The sequence below is a fragment of the Triturus cristatus genome, chromosome 11 (genome assembly GCF_964204655.1).
Source record: "Triturus cristatus chromosome 11, aTriCri1.1, whole genome shotgun sequence".
Classification (NCBI taxonomy): Eukaryota; Metazoa; Chordata; class Amphibia; order Caudata; family Salamandridae; genus Triturus; species Triturus cristatus.
In genome coordinates, this window is record NC_140594.1 from 284841571 (window position 1) to 284860639 (window position 19069).

The window sequence follows — 19069 nt, forward strand, 5'->3', positions numbered from 1 at the left end:
ACGATCCTGCCAGGTCGACTGCCCGTTTGCTCCCGAAACGTAGTTCAACAACTATATACAGCTTGGAACCTTCTATGTTAAGCAGTGAAGCGCTGTGGTGATCGGCTGCGGAGACTTGTCATCTGACATTTTGCGGCCTAGTCGCTCCACCTTGGACCACGAGCGAGAAGCGGGCCCATCACGACCCCTTGGCCCAGGAGCAGAAACGAGAGACCAGCAGGCACCCGGTGCTGATGGTCAGCCGCAACCCTTGAGTCGTTGGGCGCAGTGACTGACCGAGGCTGATAGTGGATGCGCGGCCTGACGCCGGATGGGTCTTTGCGCTTGGGACACCAATGAATTGCGGAAGCTTAGGATAGTGCTGGCCTGGTGGCAGCCCATAAGGTGAATGGACAGAGCAGTCGAGTGAACAGCTGCTGCACCCCCCTAAGTCTCCCTGGGGAGGTGCAGCTTGAATCCCGTGCCTCGGAGGCTGACCTCTGACACTCCTCCTGGTAGCGCTCTAGGGACACAGCCCAGGGAGCGCGGCCTGATTGTTGTGTTGTCCCCCCCACTGGTGCGCTGGACTCCTTCCTGGCCCCTTGCTCCAGGACCACTGTGGGGCTGTGAACTGCTTAGGCCTCACGGCTCTGAGCGGGTGGACACTCTGGGTAACTGGGCACTTGGGGGTGGCTGTTTGGCCCTGCTATTCTGGATTGGCCCCCCAGACCCGGAAATTCCCTAACCCAGTGAGCCTTGACAATCCTACGTCATCATGGCAAAGCAGGATGCACGACAATCTAAACTGCAGTTTCAGAGTAAGCGTCTGGCAGAAATGGAGGCATCGCAGGAGACTGAGAGCGAGCCACCCGTTGAGGGTACAGACCATGATGACTACCTCAAGGCAATGTTGGTCGATGTGAAAGCAAGCCTACGAACAATTGATGCTAAAGTGGATCTAATGGCCAGCATATGGACCATATGAAGGAACGCGTGGACAAGCACTAGGACTGCTTGGATCACCTGAAATCCCGTGTTTCAGATAACAACGGCACTTGCGCCAAGGCTAATTAACAGTTGCTTTGTATGGACAAAGTTCTAGAGGTAATTGAAGCCAAAAACGAGGACCTCGAAGCGCACTCTAGGCGCAACAACCTCCCCATTGTGGGCGTCCCGGAAACCACGGCCATAGACAGAATGAAGGACTTTGTCGAATTCATGTTGCAGGAGCTCTTTGGGGACGGCCTGTCAGCGTCTTCATAGCGGAGCGAGCACAATTTTCGCCGGCGCCCCGGCTGTCTCCCTGCACTCCAGACCGTCCAATTATCGCAAGACACTTGAATTATAAGGACCGTGACAGGATTCTCTGACTGGCTCGTGTGAAAGGGGAACTGCAATACCGCAACAGCGATATGTCGTTTTACCCCTATTTTATTGTTGCAGTCCAGGCCGCCAGGAGGGATTTTCTGCCCACCATGAAACTACTACAGAAAGCAGGAATAAAATACGTTCTTTTATACCCAGTGAAATTGCGAGTTACACATGAGGGGAAATTCATAACTTTGCTGACCACAAAACCACTCTCAAATTTGCTAAAAGTGTTGCTGCTGTTGGGGGCGTTCGCCTCGGGGGTCGCCATCCACGCGTACAGAGGCGGGCCTGTACGACAATGACTGAATCCCCCCTAGTCTGCTCCACATTCCAATGGAGTGGTCTCCCCTTGCAGCAAGATAGATCTTGTAGAGAGGAACTGCACAAAACTATCCAAAGCAAGATGACTCATTTCATGTTCTTCCTTATGACTGTGCTGTGTGCAGCGTGGGCTGAAGCTGCTGGCGCACATCTCAGGTGATATTCACCACTTCAGCCACTCATTTCATTTTCATCTTTATTTCAGTTCAAAGAACCATAAAAGTTCATAAAAATACTATTTCAATAAAACACACGTTATATAGACTGTCAATTTAGATAGAAACATTGGATGTACAATGTAGGATGTTAAATAAAGTTCCATCATGGGATAATTTCCATATTTAAAAGGGTCTCTCGTCACTATCCACATTTATAAGTGAGTTACGTAAAGTGCATGTACCTTATAAAATGTTTAAACAGTTGAGATAATTTGGTTAAAATCAAAGTGTCCATTTCATAAAAGATAAAATTGATCATCATCGATATTAGGGCCAATTGCAGCATACAAAAGTATACATGTGACTCTCTAGTAAAGCTGGGACATAAATAATATAGAAACATTAAAACTTTAACCCTCTCTTTTTCCGTAGATAACCCACTGGGAGTAAAAACCTACTTACACCGGGTACAATAAGTCATGAGCTATCTGTTTTAAGTATTCTTAAAGCCTCCAGATATTTCCTAGTCGTTAATCCCAGAGACAATTGCTTTATCCACTTCCTCCTGGGGATGGCATATGCTGGACAAAAAAATAAAAGATGTGCAATGTCTTCCTCTGATTCTGACAAACAAGAGTGCATGTAGATCCTGGCCCGCTGCTTGTTGAGATGACCACTTGGCTATGGTTGAATTAATCGAGAGGATCAGAATTTCAGATAAAGGGTTTTGGCTAGCTGGGGTTTTATTTCACCCAAGAATGGTTCGAAACTTGGGATCGGCTTAAAAGATATAAATTGTTGTGTTAAGTCTTCCCACTGTACAATTTAATGTAGTCCTATTTAAAATAAAATTCCAATCGGTATTCTTGATTTCTTTCTTTGTATCTTTCGTCAATGTACTAGGGTTTGCCTAGAAGCTATTCAAGCTCAGCTAAAGAAACCAGTGTCGCACAAGAATGAGCCAAGGGAATGCGAGTTTGCCATCCAAATCGATTAGCTCTCTCAAACCTTCTCTATATACATGTAATTCTTCGGTTGTCCATATTCTAACCCAGTAAAGTAGAGGCCTCAATATTGCTAGATTCTCCAATTTCATGATGCCAATGTCATAAGGTAAAGGAATCAGTGGGGTGTTTTGGGGTAGCACTATAAGCATCTGCATAGCTTTGTTTTCAGCAGCTGTTAATGAGTTACGGTTTTCCCACCCCATAGTTCGGACCCATAAAGTGCTGCTGGCACCAAAGTCAGGGAGATTGCCTTAGACTCGGTGGTTTGTTGTCTCTTCACAATAGGCATAATATTTTGAAATAAGATTGTTTTAGCGTTATTTATCTGCGGTTTCCAAGACAGTTTTGAGTCAAGTGTGAGACCACGGTAAATAAAATTGTCTACACGCTCTAATGGAGTATCTAAGACCAATTTGATTTTTAGGTGTTTGTGCGGTCTGATGACCATATACTTAGTCTTGGGCGGTTAATTTCTAGGCCCTTTAATCTGCAATAGTTTCTGAAACTATCAAGTAATGTTTGTAGTCCCCCAGGGGTCTGTGATAGTAGGATTGTATCATATACCAACATTAAAGCACATACATGGGCCTCCTCAATTTTGTTGAGTCATGGGTACACTTTTGTTTGATACGGGACTAGATCATTCACGTATAATAAAAACAGGGTGGGGGCCAAGACACAACCCTGTCTCACCCTTCTCTTGACAGGGATAGCTTCTGTGAATTCCCCCCATGGGCCCCAGCACACTTTAGCAAAATTGTCTTGATGGAGCTTGACTACCTGTAGCAGGATCCCTTGTTGTCATAGGGTTTCCCTTGGTATTGAGTCAAACACTGCTTTTAGGTCTATGAATGCAACGTATAGGTGGTCATATCTTAATTATCTGGGGCAAGACAGCTCAGCGTGGGATTTCAGGGACTTTTGGTCTATGCCCTGTAGTCTTATCTTTGATATCTCACCCCCCCCCCAGACAGGGATGAAGTTGGGTAGGGCCAGAGATCATCGGGCCCAAAGCGTGCTCACCCATTCAGATTGATTCTGGATCGCCCAACAGTTCCGGGGAAGAGATGGGCCAGTGAGGTGAAGTTCAGCTCAGCAGACCGCAGTCACGGTCTGACTTTCCATTCCTGGGCGCCACACTTTTTCATACCAGGTAGTGCACAATAGGCAGTTCAGGCCATCTGGAGACGGCAAGTCGGCTCTCTGGACGGTATTGGTTGGTCAGGTGAGGGACCCCCTTCAGTGCACTAGAGTCAGTAGCTCACCTCTAGTTAGGTGATGCCGCCTTCAGTGTTCGTTTCACCAGTTCTTGCAGCGCCAGCACGCCCACGGACAAGGTGTAGGCCCAGCTGCTGCAGCACTTTGGAGTCCCCGTATAGCTCAGAGTCCATCCGCAGACAAAAGGCTGGGCAGTTCAGGACAGCACAGAGTAGTGCGTGTATTTTAGGGTGCAGATAAGCCCCCAATGCGGTCAATGCACAGGATAATTGTACAGGCCGGTGCGATGCGATCACGCGTCCGCCTTCTTTGGCTAGCTAGCCACGCCCATATTTAGACAGACCGTTCTGATGAGAAACCTTACCTCGTCGGAGTTGATCAAGTTCATGTCACCCTCCAGTCCAGTCTCAACTATGCCTCAACCATTCGGTTTAGGATTCTTTGGACGTAGAATCATCTTTACGAAACAACTTTTTTAACCAGACAGTTGCTTATTTGTCAAAAAAAATACTCTAAAGTCTAAACTCACAAGAAAAGCTTCATTGAACTCAAATGAGCATGGGAACTGCCGTTGGAGCTGATGGACACAGTCTAGCCACTGCAGAAAAACAGGACAACGCTCATTAAGGTCATCAGAGGTCTCTCCATGGCCACACCGATCGGCAAACTTGTGGCCAAAGTCCAGCCATTCCATCTCTACTAACACCTGGAAACCCTGCAGGAGAGAGAAGAAAGACGCAAATTACACATCTGTCATGAAATACTATATCAAAAGCAGTAGCTCATAGAACTAGTAGAGATGGCAATACAAGCAATGCACCCACAATACAACCACTAAGTCAACAGCTTGAAATACATAAGAAAAGGTTATTTACAGCCTGTAAAAAATATTCTGTGGATGCTCTTATCAACCTGCAGATTCCTCACGTACTGAAGATCCCCAATTGCCAGATTGGATCGAAAATGTTAAAAAAGCTCTCCCGTGCCAGTAGGTAACGCTTGACACCATGTCTGCGCTGGAAGCGATGGTTTGGTGACATCAATGGAGCCATAAAGCACCCACCACAGCGCATTAATGTCAGTTTCAGTAAAGAATCTGCAGCTAGAGAATTCACCCCAATGATTTTAACAGAAGGTACCTTTTTCTGATGGATAAATACCTGCAAATGACTCGCATGTTGAAGATTTCAATGCACTACCTCCCAGATGAAGGATGTCGGAAAGTGCCCGTTTTGACATGATTACACCCCGCCCCCACTTTTTGCCTGGTATCTGATGCAGCCTTGACTGAAAGTGTACTGGGTCCCTGCTAACCAGGTTCCCAGTGCCAGCGTAAATAGTACCCCTGGTACCTAGGGCATTGGGTATAAGAAATGTCCCTAAGGGCTGGAGCACGATTTGTGCCACCCTAAGGGACAGCTCACCAAGCTCATGCAAACTGCAATTGTAGCCTTCATGTCTCGCCACAGAGAATAGTAAAGAGTCCACATGGCACACATCTGTGTGCTATGCCTGCAAAGCACTACATGGTATAGGTAAGTCACCACTACAGCAGGCTTTGCAGCCCTAAGACAGGGTGCACTATGCCCATGTTTGGGCATATCTGCATGAGTGAATGTGTCCCTGTGACCCTGGATGTGTCTTGGAATTGCATTCCAATGCAGGAAGCTTCAAAGGAACTGCCGCCTTAGTTATGCGAACCAGGCCTCTCCAGATAGTGGAGATGCCGCTCCCCTGTCCTGACCCCACTTTTTGGTGACAAGACAGGCGGGACAATTAGTAAGATTAAGACCAAGCCAGCACCACCGCTAAGGTGGACAAGCTGATGTGGACACCACCTTTTTAGATTCATTCATCTTGTTTTGGACTGAATTAGCCTTCTACGGTCATATTATGCCCACTTCCCGTAGGAAGTGGTCACATAGAGGTTGTGGACACCGTAATGGTAGGTAGGCCACTGGCTACTAATGCCACTCCTCTAAACGCCCCTAAATGTAGTATTTAGGTGGCAGCCCTGAACCCAAAAACTCAGATTCAACGGATCAAGCAGGAGAAGAAAGATGAAGAAGAGTCACTGCCGGGCGAGAAATGCAGAAGACCTGTGAACTTTTGGCGTGAAACCCTGCCTGCTCACTACTATCGCAACACAGGGACTCACCCTGCAAACTGGAGAACTACAACAGCCTTGGGTATCCTGCCAGCATTTAGAAAATCGCCTCCAGTCTCCCTTGGAGTAGAGGAGCTACTCCCCTGCAGCCCGCAGGCACCGACAAGCAGAGTATGAACCATCGCCATGCAGCTCCCGCCCCATGCTGCAGGCACTTGTGTTCTGGAAGGTCAGTTTGATCTCCCCATCGAGTGTTAAGACACCAGGGCCAATCGGAGCCATGCAGCACCAATCCACAGGGTACTGGACGCCCTGAACCAAACACCAACAGCAAGATTTCCAATGCAGTTTCTCCCTGCACCATGACCAAGTAGCCATCAAGGAACATCGGCATCACTGAGACCCACTTCATTTATGTCCAAGCTGTCGTGATTTTGCCCCTGCCAGCTGTTTGTCCCTGACCACAAGGAGCACATTTGCGCACCCAGTCCAGTCTACCAAACCTCTCTGCACCCAAGTCGCCCGGCCCAGGTACTGAAGAACCAGCTGTGCCCCCTTCCTCAAAAGACCCTTGTGAACTCTCGGACTTGTCCCCTGTGCAGCCTGTTTCCAGGTGCCCCCCTTCTCCTTAGCGCACAGCTACCAGCCTAGCCAGCACAATGCTCCTGGCTAAACCCGGGCAGAACCCAGAAGGTGAACCCCAGAAAACGACTGTCCTTTCTGTTATGCATATATGACAATTACTTCCATAGGATTGCATTGTGCATAATGCCGCACAATTTTGAAAAATTTACTTACCTGTAAAAATTTCTAACAAAAACAGTACTTACTTTTAACAAAGTTCTTGGTTTTACAAACTATATAAAAGAAGTGTTATTTTTCTAATTTGCTATTGGATTTTTTGAGTGTGTGTCTCATTTATTGCCTCCGTTAGTACAACAAATGATTAGCACTACCCTCTGATAAGCTTAACTGCCTGCCCACACTACCGCAAAAGAGAACGTTAGTATTATCTTATTTAGCCTCGGTAACCCAATTGGGGATCCATTTAGACTATCTACACAGTGTACTTCTCTTTAGTGCACTATATAGAAAGTCAGCCACTATACGGGATCTGAAGGATGCTCAGACAAGGAAACCCTGGAGCACCAGGCATACAAAATGACCATCTTGTCTCACAACCAAATAAAGATATTAATGCATGGCGACGGTATGAATGGAAGCTGCCCAACAAATCTCAGCCACAATTTACAGAACTGGCCAAAGCGGAGGTGAAAGACTTTCACCCAGTGAAATAGGCCTGGATTCACCATGGGAGTTCTTTCTGTGCAAGGGTGTAACACATTTTGATACACAAGTTTATTCTAATGCACAAGGCCGTCTTCTGGACTGCCTTGCCGGTCTTGATGCCTTGTGGACTTCACAAAAAGCTGGTTGTTAGATCTGATCTCTTTGGTATAGCTGATGTAATAACTGACAACCCTTCTGGGGTCAAGCTGGTGTAGCACTACTCCTTTTTGGTAGTGAGTGGCATGTGGGTAAATGGGGATGGGTAAAAGATTGCTTCGGATGATAAGTTGTGAGCACTTTGGGTAGTAAAGTCATTTTAGTTTGTGGAACAACATGTCTGGAAAGATGCAATTGTAAGGCACGTGAATGCTCAGTGCTTGCAACTCACTGGCACACTTTGTCAAGGTAACAGCAACTAGAACAACTGTTTTCAATGTCAGCAGTCTTAACTGACAAAAATGAAAGGCTAAAAAAAAACATTTATCAAAAAGGTAAAAACCATATGCAAATCCCACTGTGGCATGGCAATAGGAGTGAGGGGAAAATGGTTTGTGAGACTTTTCAGAAATCCTTTTATAAGGAATTTGAACAGGAGATGGCAGCTGGTCTGGAGGGAAAAGAAATACACACAAGGCCACAATGTACCCCTCGACAGTGCCCACCACACAGCCCTGCTGGGCTAGTAAGAGAGCAAACTGGAGCACTTCTAACAAGCAAGCATGTAAGGGTTCCACAATGACCTGGCGAGCCGCAGGGACGATGATAAAGCGCTGGAAGCGGCCACAGCATGGGAGGTGATGGTGCAGGCCCTGCGCAGCAGTGCGGTCGGGGAGGAGGAGGGACCCTCGGACCTGGGGGATAGTCCCCGGGCAATTCCGGCCACACACACACAGTAGATAGTTTTATAATTCTGATACACACCCGAGACGGCATGCCCAGGCCGGGTCCAGTCGTAGGCGAGGGCACTGATGGGAGGTGAGGGAGGGGGATGGGGGAATAGGAGCTGGGGAAGGGGTGTGATGGGGGGGGGGGGTAGGGGGAGAAGGGGGGGAAACAAACCTCAAAGCGTCTCATAGACATCCTATGATGATACAAACAACAGTACAGGTTGACATAACTTATGGATGCTGGCCCACATGTTATCGCTGCCCGGCCTCTGGGATGTGGGCTAACAAGCTGTGTATGAGTGCCTTATGGCCCAGAAAAGAAACGGCACTGGTGTCTGCGGTGCAGGGCCACTGTGTATGTACGTTGCCTATCCTGTGATTCTGCAATAAAAACGGTTTAAAAAAAAAAAAAAAAGGGTTCCACAATGACTTATGAGCACCAATCAACAAACATATGGCTCCACTGGGAGTTAACCATCTTGGTGGAAGTACGACTGGCTAAGATCATGACATCAACCCCTCTGTAGGCAAGTGGAAAGTGCCTTAAGTACCCCCGCTCAATCCTCAGTCATGAAGGTGGACGATCTAAAGGTTGGGGTGCAGAACCTGACCCTCCGATTGGGAGAGAACGTCTGTCCTACTGCTCTCAGACCTCGCAAGACAGCCGCAAAGTTACCTGAAAATGTGGGAATCTCTACACAAGGTATCGAGCGCAGACTTTGAAGGCCTTATGGAGGGCTATCACTGTGGCAAATAAATCTATACGATATAGGTAATCATCACTTAAAGTGCTGAATTTTTGCTATCTAACACCTGGCATCCTTAATAAAAAAGTTCCTAGACACACAAGACTGCTGCGATGATTAGGGACACTTAATTCTCATATTGTGGGACTGCCCGAAACTGCCCACAATTTGGAAGGATGTTCCAGCCGAAATCAAAGTAATCCTAGGTTTCCAAATTCCGGATGAGCCAGGAGCTTTATACCAGGAATAAAACCGCATACTTGTGAAACCTACTTACCACTAAATGGAGTCTGAATTGCAACTACTGGGAACTGCAAAGATCCTCACTGTTAGGGCTTAAAAACTACATAATCCTCCCATGTTTGAAATCACAAAATGGTGATGTAGAGGCTGTCTTGGAACCTACTGAAAGATAAATACAAACTTCTTGTCAGTGTGGCTGCTAGTGCTGCAAAATTCATGGAGACTGTAATAGGGAGATAATTTGGTTCCGAAAACTAAGAGCTCTACTCTGGTTTGACTAGCACAAATGGAAATAATCCGAAGAAGAAAATATAACAATTTAGATGATTTACTGTTGAAGCCATCAACAAATGAATACATGATCGAGTTCCTTTAGCACCTGCTTAGAGGTGAGAAGGGGAAGACAATTTAGGAAGTTATTTTTTTACAGTAATATAATGAAACTGAATACCTTGCTATATGATGAACTGCTACATTTGGTCTGGATGATGATTGATGTTTGTATGTTAATAAATAAGAGAAACAAATGAGTAATTCTCTACAAAATAGCAATATGAATTTTAAAAAAAAGTACTTTCATAAATGAAAATTGAAGGAAACAACTAGCAGAATAAAAGACAGCTAGACAACACGAACTCCTCCCGGAAGGTTTTTTATTCACCTACCTGTATTTGCACACATCAGGTGCCGTACTGCAGAAAGTACCCGAGAGAGGGGGGCAACGGACATGTGCATCTACTTTGTGCGCTCCTGGGGCACATTCCTATTACAGACAGGCCCGCAGACGCTTATGCACCCCTACTGTAATACTGATAGCGCTGGTACACATGTAGGGTCAGCGCAATCATGAGAGGGGGTTCCCTCCTTTGCATTAGGCAAGGCCCCATGCAAGTATGGGAATCACTTTGCCTCTGTGCCCACGCTGTATTACCAATGTGGGTGCTGAGACAATCATGCTCTTGACAGGTGCATTGAAAGAGCTCCACAAAAAGGTGCTCCACTTTCAGTGTGCCTCCTAAATGCAGCACTCTGGGGGAGTGGTAGACCAAACAGCCTTACAGTGGTCTTCTCCCAACTTTTTTGCCTGCTTCTACCATTTTTCTGACCTTGTTTTTGACGGTTTTAGGACTCTGCACACTTTACTATGGCTGACCAGTGCTAAAGTGATTGTGCTCCCTCTCTTGAACATGGTAACTTTGGCTTAACCCCATTTGGCATATTTAATTTACTTATAAATTCCTAAGAAAGTGCCATACATGTGCCTTGGGCCTGTAAATGAAATGCTACTAGCTGCACTCATTGTGCCACCCACTTAAGTAGCTCTCTAACCATGGCTCAGGCCTGCCATTGCAGAGCCTGTATGTGCAGTTTACACTGCCACTTCAACCTGGCAAGATAAACCTCTTAAGAGGTCTAAACCTTCCCTTTTTATACATATAAAGCACCCATAAGGTAAACTCTCAATTCAGTTTTTTAACTAATGTACAGCCTATCTCTCCCTTAGTTTGAGTTCATTTTAAACAATTGCTTGGTTACTTAAAACCCATGCAATACATATACAAGATACATTTACATGGTGAATTAAAAATCATTAATTCTTCCGATTCAATTTTTCAAATATGACAGATTAAAAGGGAAATCTGGTAGTTTCAACCTAAAAAACTGAAGATGCTATGCACAGAAAAATATCAATTCATATATATGCCAATGGATGACAAATCCGCCCCTAACGGACAGTTGATGTAATCATTTGATAGTAACATATATATATATATATATATATATATATATATATATATATATATATATATATACACATGATAAAACCTAAAATTCATGGTGAGGCAAAATTTGAATATGTAATCTTTAGTATCAAAATATTTCTAATGGTAGGAGGCAAGCGTAGGAGAGGATAATATTGGGATCACCTTATTACATCTTTTAAGTGTAATTCACAATTGTGAAGAGACAGACTTTTCAAGTTTGGTGTCACTGGAGTAACAATTTAAAATCACAACTTGTGGTGAAGTCGGATTTTAAGTTACAGTTTAGCAAATGCCACTATTAGAAAGTTGGCATTTACATACTTTAGCTATTTTGTACCTGCTGCTCGTTTTCCGTTTAGTCTCAGTTGGGTGACAGCTGGGCTTTGTGTATTCCCTCTAAGCAGTCACACAGAAAGGAAACCTAGGTGTGTCTTGATGGGCCATCCAGGGTGATGGTAGGGAGGATCTGGGCACAGCCTCACACTTACACCTAAATAGGCTGTGAATTGTCCACACACAATGGTTTGCATACCTCCCCTGTATTGAGTCTGGAGACAGGGCAGAAAGGGAGGTCCTCTGTGCACTTCAAAGCTTTCTTTGAAGTATCCCCCATTTCAAAGGCACAACTGGGTACAAGTACTGGACCTCTGATATCATAACTTCATTACACTTCTGGACCTGTGGTCACTCTTCCAGGAAGAAGAACCGCTGTGCTGCTGGAAGGAATGCCAATCTACTGGAGTGTTGCTTTCCTTGATTCTTGCCTTGCTGCCTGGTCTCCTGCCTGGTAAGAACTGGACCTGCATCACTTGAACCCACACTGGACCTGCAGTGAACCAGAGTGACTTCAAGGGCTTGCCTCCTGTTTTAAGTTTGAAGGGCATCAAAGACTTCAAGTCATCCTGATACAGCAGCAGGACTTTGCTTGCTGCAAGTCTTGCCCTGCCAAGTGGTGCCAATCCAGTTCAGGGTTCTTGGAATTGGGTATAAAGTGCAGCTACAAACAGAACATATGCAGCCTCCTCGGAAAGGCACATTTTCGCTTTTGCATGAGTCGGAACCAGCACATTCTCGTTGTGTGGAGTGGATCCGGAGCACCGCCTTTGGAACCAGCGCACGCCATCGCCTACTGCAGTGGTAGCAGCAGCAGCACATCGCATCCGAAACAAGTGCCTCGCACTCTGAACTGATGCATCGCCATAGTTGTGAGGAGAAAATCGACGCATCTTGTCCACTGTGTGGCTCGACACTGACGCATGGCTTTGGCTGCATCTCGCATCTTCATCAATGATGACCCATCCCAGATCAAGGTACTTTGATTCAGCGGGCCAAAGTGGGTCCCTGAATCCAGACTGTGCTGCATTGCGGCCGACTTGTACTTTGAACTTAGCTCCAGTCCTCCATCAGGACCAGAAATCTCGTGTAAGCGCTTAGTGCTTCTAGGTGCTATCTTACATTAATGCTTTAAAAATTCATATGTCTACTTCTATTTGTTGGATTTTTATCATTTTGGTCTTGTTTTATTTATGAAATTACTCTTTATTTTTTAACGGTGTGGAGTATTTTGTGGTGGTCTCATTGTGTTACCGTTTGAAGTGCTGCGCAAATACTTTACACATTGCCTGTTAAGTTAAGCCGGACTGCTCAGTGCCAAGCTACCAGAGGGCGTGCAAAGGATAATTTAGGTTGTGTTGTGACATACTGTGACTATGATTGTGGTTCCTGGCTGGACAGGGGAAACAGAGCTAAGCTTCAGGACATACCTTGTTTGACACATATGTCAATTTGATGAACCAATTTAAAGTGGTAAACTTGGAAAAGGAAAGAGGAGTGTATGAATCAAAAGTACACGTTTTACATAAGAAGTCATTTTCTGTGGTGGGTGCACAGTCTTCAGTCACTAGTATCAACAATGGCAGAGGCAGGCTGTTCAACAAAAAAAGGTGGACAGGAAGAGGTAAACGACCTGCAGCTGCTGGAAAGCTGTAGGCAGGTGGCCTCCTCTTGTGTTGCCTCGCTGGTGGGAGGGAAGCAGCGCCAATAATTTTCTCGAGTGGCAAACCATCACAAAAACAGGTGAGGTGAATACTGTGCAAAACAGCTATTAAGTCAAGTCCAAGTCACCTCTACTGACATTTTGACCAAAATGTTGTCTCAATCTCAGCAGAGCGAGTAATGTCTGAAAAACAACACACTTCTGGGGGAAAAAGCAGTGGAAAGGGTTCAAGAAAGGGAGGTAATTTATTTGTTATTTTTTTAGTCCGAAAAAAAGGACCAAGGAAGGAATTCAGATCCAATCTGGATTCTAAATCAGCAAACAAATGGATAAGCAAATAAAAATTCAGGAAGTTCGCTCTTCATAAGATCTATCCCCAGCTGTATCAGAGGGAATGGAAATCCCCCTTAGCTGAAGTCACAGCAGTCAAAGTCTCTAAAGACAAACTGAACATCTGGCTTTGATGGGTTTAATGGAGGGTTTTCTGAAACCTTCTCTACTTTATAACCACATTTTTATGTTTGAATCATTTTATTGTTTAGAATACGTATTTTAGAAAAAGATATATAAGAATCAGAGGCTCAATACAAATACTCTCACCTACATCCAATGGCCGGTGAGACAGAAGGATGAGAATTGCAACAACCCTCCCCCCCCCCCCCACAGAAAGAAGAGGGGCAAGCGGGGGTGGAGGGTACCGGATAGGCTATCTAATAAGTGTTATGAGGTGCCAGATACTAGGGCTCCTCTGCTGAATAGTGCTGGTGTAGACCGTTTCCAAGACCTTAAATATTTGAAGCCTGTTCCGTGGGTGGGGTTTCTTCTGGTATTAGGTGAAGTATTCGAAAGTAAATCGGGCATGTCAGCTCCCTGAACTCCCAACTGAGATAATTAGTGCAGGGCCCCCACATCCTATCAAATCGTGATAATTGTTTTTCTGCTACCGCTGTGAGCTTTTCCATCCCCAATAGATCCCACATCTTGTGAAGCCAGTCAATATGCTGCGGTATTATATCTGTGCCCCATCTTCTCAACAGGGTTTGTTTAGCTGCACATAAAGCCAGCGTTATTGCGTAACTTTTCAGGGATCTGAGATGCTATGTTAAAGAGTTGGAGAGACCCAGGAGAACATAGCTCTGAACCCTGGGGAGTTCAGTACCAAAGATTTGATATATAGCATCTAAAATCTCCGGACAGTATGTCTGTATTTTAGGGCACTGCCACAAGAGGTGCGTCAATGTCCCAATGTCTCCACTTCCTCTCCAGCATTTGGAGTCTCCTCACCTTTTCCGATGTGCTGTGCATTCAGGTGTGTAGTACCAGTAGTGAGCTATCTGTAATAGAGTTCCTTTACCCATGGCAGACCGTTCCGCTGTATTTGCCCGTTTCTGTAGGTATGACCATTCCTTCTGTGTGAACTGTCTGCCACACTCCTTCTCCCATCTCACCTGCACTTTTGTTTTAGTTTGTGAATGTGCTGTGTTAAGGAATGTGTATATATCTCGTATCAGTTTTTTATCTGTATGTCTGGTGATAAGCCATTTTTCGAAGGGTAGCAATGGTCTGCTCGCATAGGGATTCAAGGCTGGTTGTGTGACCCAGTGACAAATAGTGGTGTATTGCCATTGTGCTGAGGGGGGTAACCCATATCCATTTTAATTTGCTGAAAGGACTTAAAACCTAAATGATCGAATAGGTCGCCCGCTCTCTTACAATTTGCCTGCTGCCATGGCATCTACGCCTCCCCTTACAGTGCTGGTGGGAAGTCTGGGTTTCCCAGAATGGGGGTCATGGGGAAAAGTCTTGTGGATAATTTCTTGGGTCAGCTACCGCGTCCCATACACTGACTGTAGCTCGAAGTATAGGAAAGACATACTCCTTGTGGCCGATGCGGCTTAAGGAGCCAGGGGATCTTCCATATGTGTATGCCGGTGAAGGCCTGGTCTATGAAGCATAAGTGCTGTTACGTAGTGGATCTGTTCCACTCTACCATATACCTGAGCTGCTTGGTAGTAATGTTTGAGGTTAGGGAGACCGAGGCCACCACATGATGGTGGCAGGTACGTCAATTACTTGGCTATACGTGCCCTCTTTCTAGCCCAGATTTAGTGTTCTATCAAGTGCAGTAGTTTAGGTGGCACCTAGGGTGGGAGGGGTAAGGGGCAAGGTCTGCATGACACACAGTATCTTGGGGAGAAGTGTACTTTTTATGGCTGCTAGCCTCCCCAGCCAGGACAGCGTATGGTCTTTCCATTTTTCCAATTCTACGCATGTGTCTGTGAGTAGGTGACCATAGTTGCTCTCTGCCATTTGCCTAACTGTGGGATGAATCTGAAGGCCCAAATAGGTCTCCCCAGGAGTACGGGTAGAGGTTCCGTATAATCGCTGCATCTGGGGCAGGTATCGTGAGGTTCAAGAGGTGCGACTTTTGTGCATTGATCCTGAATCTTGATACTGTACTGAATGCTTCCACTTCTAGCACAAGCTTTGATAGAGAGCGGAGGGGGTCCACCACCATCACATCATCCACATATAATGCAAATTTGTTGACCCTACCTCCCATCCTTAATCCCACAATCCCCATGTTGCAAATGGCTCCATATATGATGCAAATAGAAGCAGTGACAGCCTTTCCGGCTGAGCTGAGAGTGGTATTGCTTACCTTGCATAGGCTCGCTATAATGATAATCCTCCTTATTGCATGACCTTAATTTGCTTATCTGGCATTTTTAGTTGTGCTGGACTTTCTCTCATTTGTTTTCTCCAAAATACAAATAAAAAGATTTTTTAAAAAGTCCTAAATTATTTGATGAAAGGTGGGCATATCTGATCATAAAATAGTTATGAAGAAACAAGTGATCTCAGCTGTTACGAAAATGGAGCATGTGCCCAATCTTAGAAGAGAAGTTTTCACGGTTAAGATGGAAAGATTGGTTAAAAGTGGGATGATGGATAAGATACAACCTTCGCAATGGTTACATTTAATGGTATTTTTAGTTATAGATGGTGGAAATTATGTGAGGTGGTGTGTGAATCGGAGGGATCTTAATCTAATTATTTGGGTGCACCGTAAACCTCTCCAAAACGTTTGCCACATAACATTACATGTGTATTTGTAAAGCACATGTTCAATCCATGGGTCATCTTGATCCTGAATAACAGGTGTTTGAAGTTACCCAACTCAAAGGTACAACAAGACTGACAGCTTTGGCTGAAACAAGCGTATACAGTGCCTTTAGATCCTGCCTCCTATCATCAAGTAGGGCTGCAAGAAAAATTGATCCACTTCACCAGCTTTGTAAAAACTCACAAAGCCTGCAAGTTCAGAGGGATTTTATTTGGTGCTGTACTGGCCGCCACAATTTCCAAAGAGTTATGTGAGAGATATATGAAGGAGCAAAGAATGTTTGGTTTTCCAGGATGACATTGTGATTTATGGCCAACAAAGTTGATAAACATGATACAGCTTTGTGTGAGAAGTTACACAGATTTTTGAAGAATTGCAGGACTCTTAAGCAAGAGAAATACCAGATTAGACTGGGATCTGATATATCTTGGCATACTGTTTCATAAATTGGTATTCAACCAAAGCTTGATCTACTCTAGTTGATAACCTATACGATGCAGAAAGGCTGCAATATTGTCCCATTCGCCGCACTCTTGCCTGAGGCTTTGCGCAACCCGCTGAGATCCATCCTATAAATCTAGGTCCTAGGCCTATCGCCCATAGGACAGCCTTTAGTTATGGCCAATGCACTCTAACGAATGCCTTTTCTGCATCCATAAAGAACAAGAGTGCTGGTGTCTTAGCTTGTTTGACCTTGTCTAAAAGATGGCATAGTCTCTTGGTGTTGTCACTGCAATTGTGCTCTGGAATAAACCCGGCCTGATCCGGGTCAATGAGGCCCTGCATCATTGGGGCTTGGTGTGCAGCGAGAATCGAAGTAAAAATCTTTGCATCCACATTAAGTAATGAGATGGGTCTATATGCCGCGCGTAGAGTTGGTTCTTTGCCCTGCTTGGGTATGACCGTAATGGTAGCTAATCTCATTGTATCCGTCAGGGTGCCTGTTTCGCTAAAGAAGTTATATAGCGGAGTAAGGATCGAGGCCAACACTGGGGCAAACAGCTTGTAAAATTCTGGGGGTTACCCATCTTGTCCCGGTGCCTTTCCGGCCGGTAGGTGGGATATTGCAGTAAGTATCTCATTGATATGTACGTCTTTCTCTAGGGCAAGGGCATTTTGGTGGTCCAGCCCATCAGCTGGTGTGAGATTCGGATAGGCTTCTATGTCGGCATCTGAGTGTTCCCTGTAAAAGTGTTGCAACTCCTGCGCTATCCGCTCATCCGGTTCAAATCTATCCCGTTGGGCATTTAGAATAGCTGTCACCCTCTGGCTATTCATCTGTGTTCGGAGACTCTGGGACAGCAGGCGGCCAGCCTTATTCCCTCCCATTAATATTTCTGTTAGATGCACAATAAGGCATATTCAGCCCTATGGACATAACTGCTCAGACGTCTGCAGTGCTGTGGGATAAAGGACGCAGCCTTGGGCTGTACTTTCTCCTTCCTAGAAAACCATAGTTTACGGTCCTTTGACAATTCTTTGTACTCTGAATCCCTTGCCATTTACTAGGAAGTTCCTCAGGGTTCATCCCTTAGTCGGTCTATATTTACCATTTATGTACACCCGCTAGTTGACTTGGTACAATCTTTTGAACACTGATCTTATGATTGATGTCTTCATTAAAAAGCTTACCGGGTGCTGAACTGGGCTTCATGTGTACCGGAAAAGGTTTTGGTGGACACTGCCTTCCTCCAAAAATGGTGGTCTAGGCGACAATTATGCTGCGCCTGGACTACGAGAACACTCTCTATTTGGGTGTATCTCACATGTTAAGAGCCTGCAAAAAATCTAGAATGTGTAACCCGGATTTTATTACACATTCCTAGGCGCCAGGCGATCTCTTCTGAGTTTGCAGTTCTACAATGGCGCTCTGCATCACCTTTAGAGCCTTTTCAGATGCAGGCCCTTTATCTCTCAGACATAGGATTACACCTTATCTGCCCAGAGTCCTGAGGACTGCAGACATGAACCTGGCCACCGTACCAAAATTTAGGGGATCCACAAAAAGTGGGCACTCCTTTAAATACTTCCTACCCAGTTCCATCGTAGTCTGAATGTGGCCACCTTAAGGGAATCCCTACAAACAAGGCTCTTTTAAGTCTCAGCAATGCTTTGATGTGGGTTTTTTGCTGGTTTTCAGTGCTGGGAAGACCTGTGTGGCAGCCAAGCACTTTATAAATCACAAACAATATAGATACCGATTGTGAAGCGATGGCGTGCCCCAAAAAACATGCGAAAGTCTAGGTTAAGTGGTAACAGTATAGAAAGGAGAGGAGAAAACCATACAAAAAACATTGTCATTCCACCCACTGTAAGGAGAGACGCTAACCCTAATAAACACTGACTGGGTGAGCTGAGAGTGGTATTGCTTACCTTGCATAGGCTCGCAATTATGATAATCCTCCTTATTGCATGACCTTAGTATTTGCTTATCTGGCATTTTTAGTTGTGCTGGACTCATTTGTTTTCTCCAAAATACAAATAAAAAGATTTTTTTTAAAGTCCTAAATTATTTGATGAAAGGTGGGCATATCTGATCATAAAATGGTTATGAAGAAACAAGTGATCTCAGCTGTTAAGAAAATGGAGCATGTGCCCAATGTTAGAAGAGACGTTTTCACAGTTAAGATGGAAAGATTGGTTAAAAGTGGGATGATGGATAAGATACAACATTCGCAATGGTTACATTTAATGGTATTGTATAATAAAATCCTATTATGGGCCGAGTATAACCATATTTTAGAGAGTTGCCAGTTGGGTTTTCGTAATAAGGTTGGAACTACAGAGCAGTGCCTTAATCTTAACCTTATTTTGGGCAAATACACCGTTGCACGTAAATGCCCAATTTACCTG

The 19069-nt window shown here is 45.1% G+C and overlaps 1 protein-coding gene across 8 annotated transcripts in view; it reads right to left on the reverse strand.

Annotated features, from left to right (window-relative positions):
• Positions 1–19069, reverse strand: part of MTMR3 (myotubularin related protein 3) — a 1575327-nt gene that overhangs the window by 442328 nt on the left and 1113930 nt on the right. For all 8 annotated transcript variants that reach the window (XM_085633882.1, XM_085633880.1, XM_085633884.1 and 5 more), the window contains one exon: positions 4584–4769. In XM_085633882.1, coding sequence (XP_085490008.1) covers positions 4584–4769 — 186 coding nt within the window. The remainder of the gene's footprint in view (positions 1–4583; positions 4770–19069) is intronic.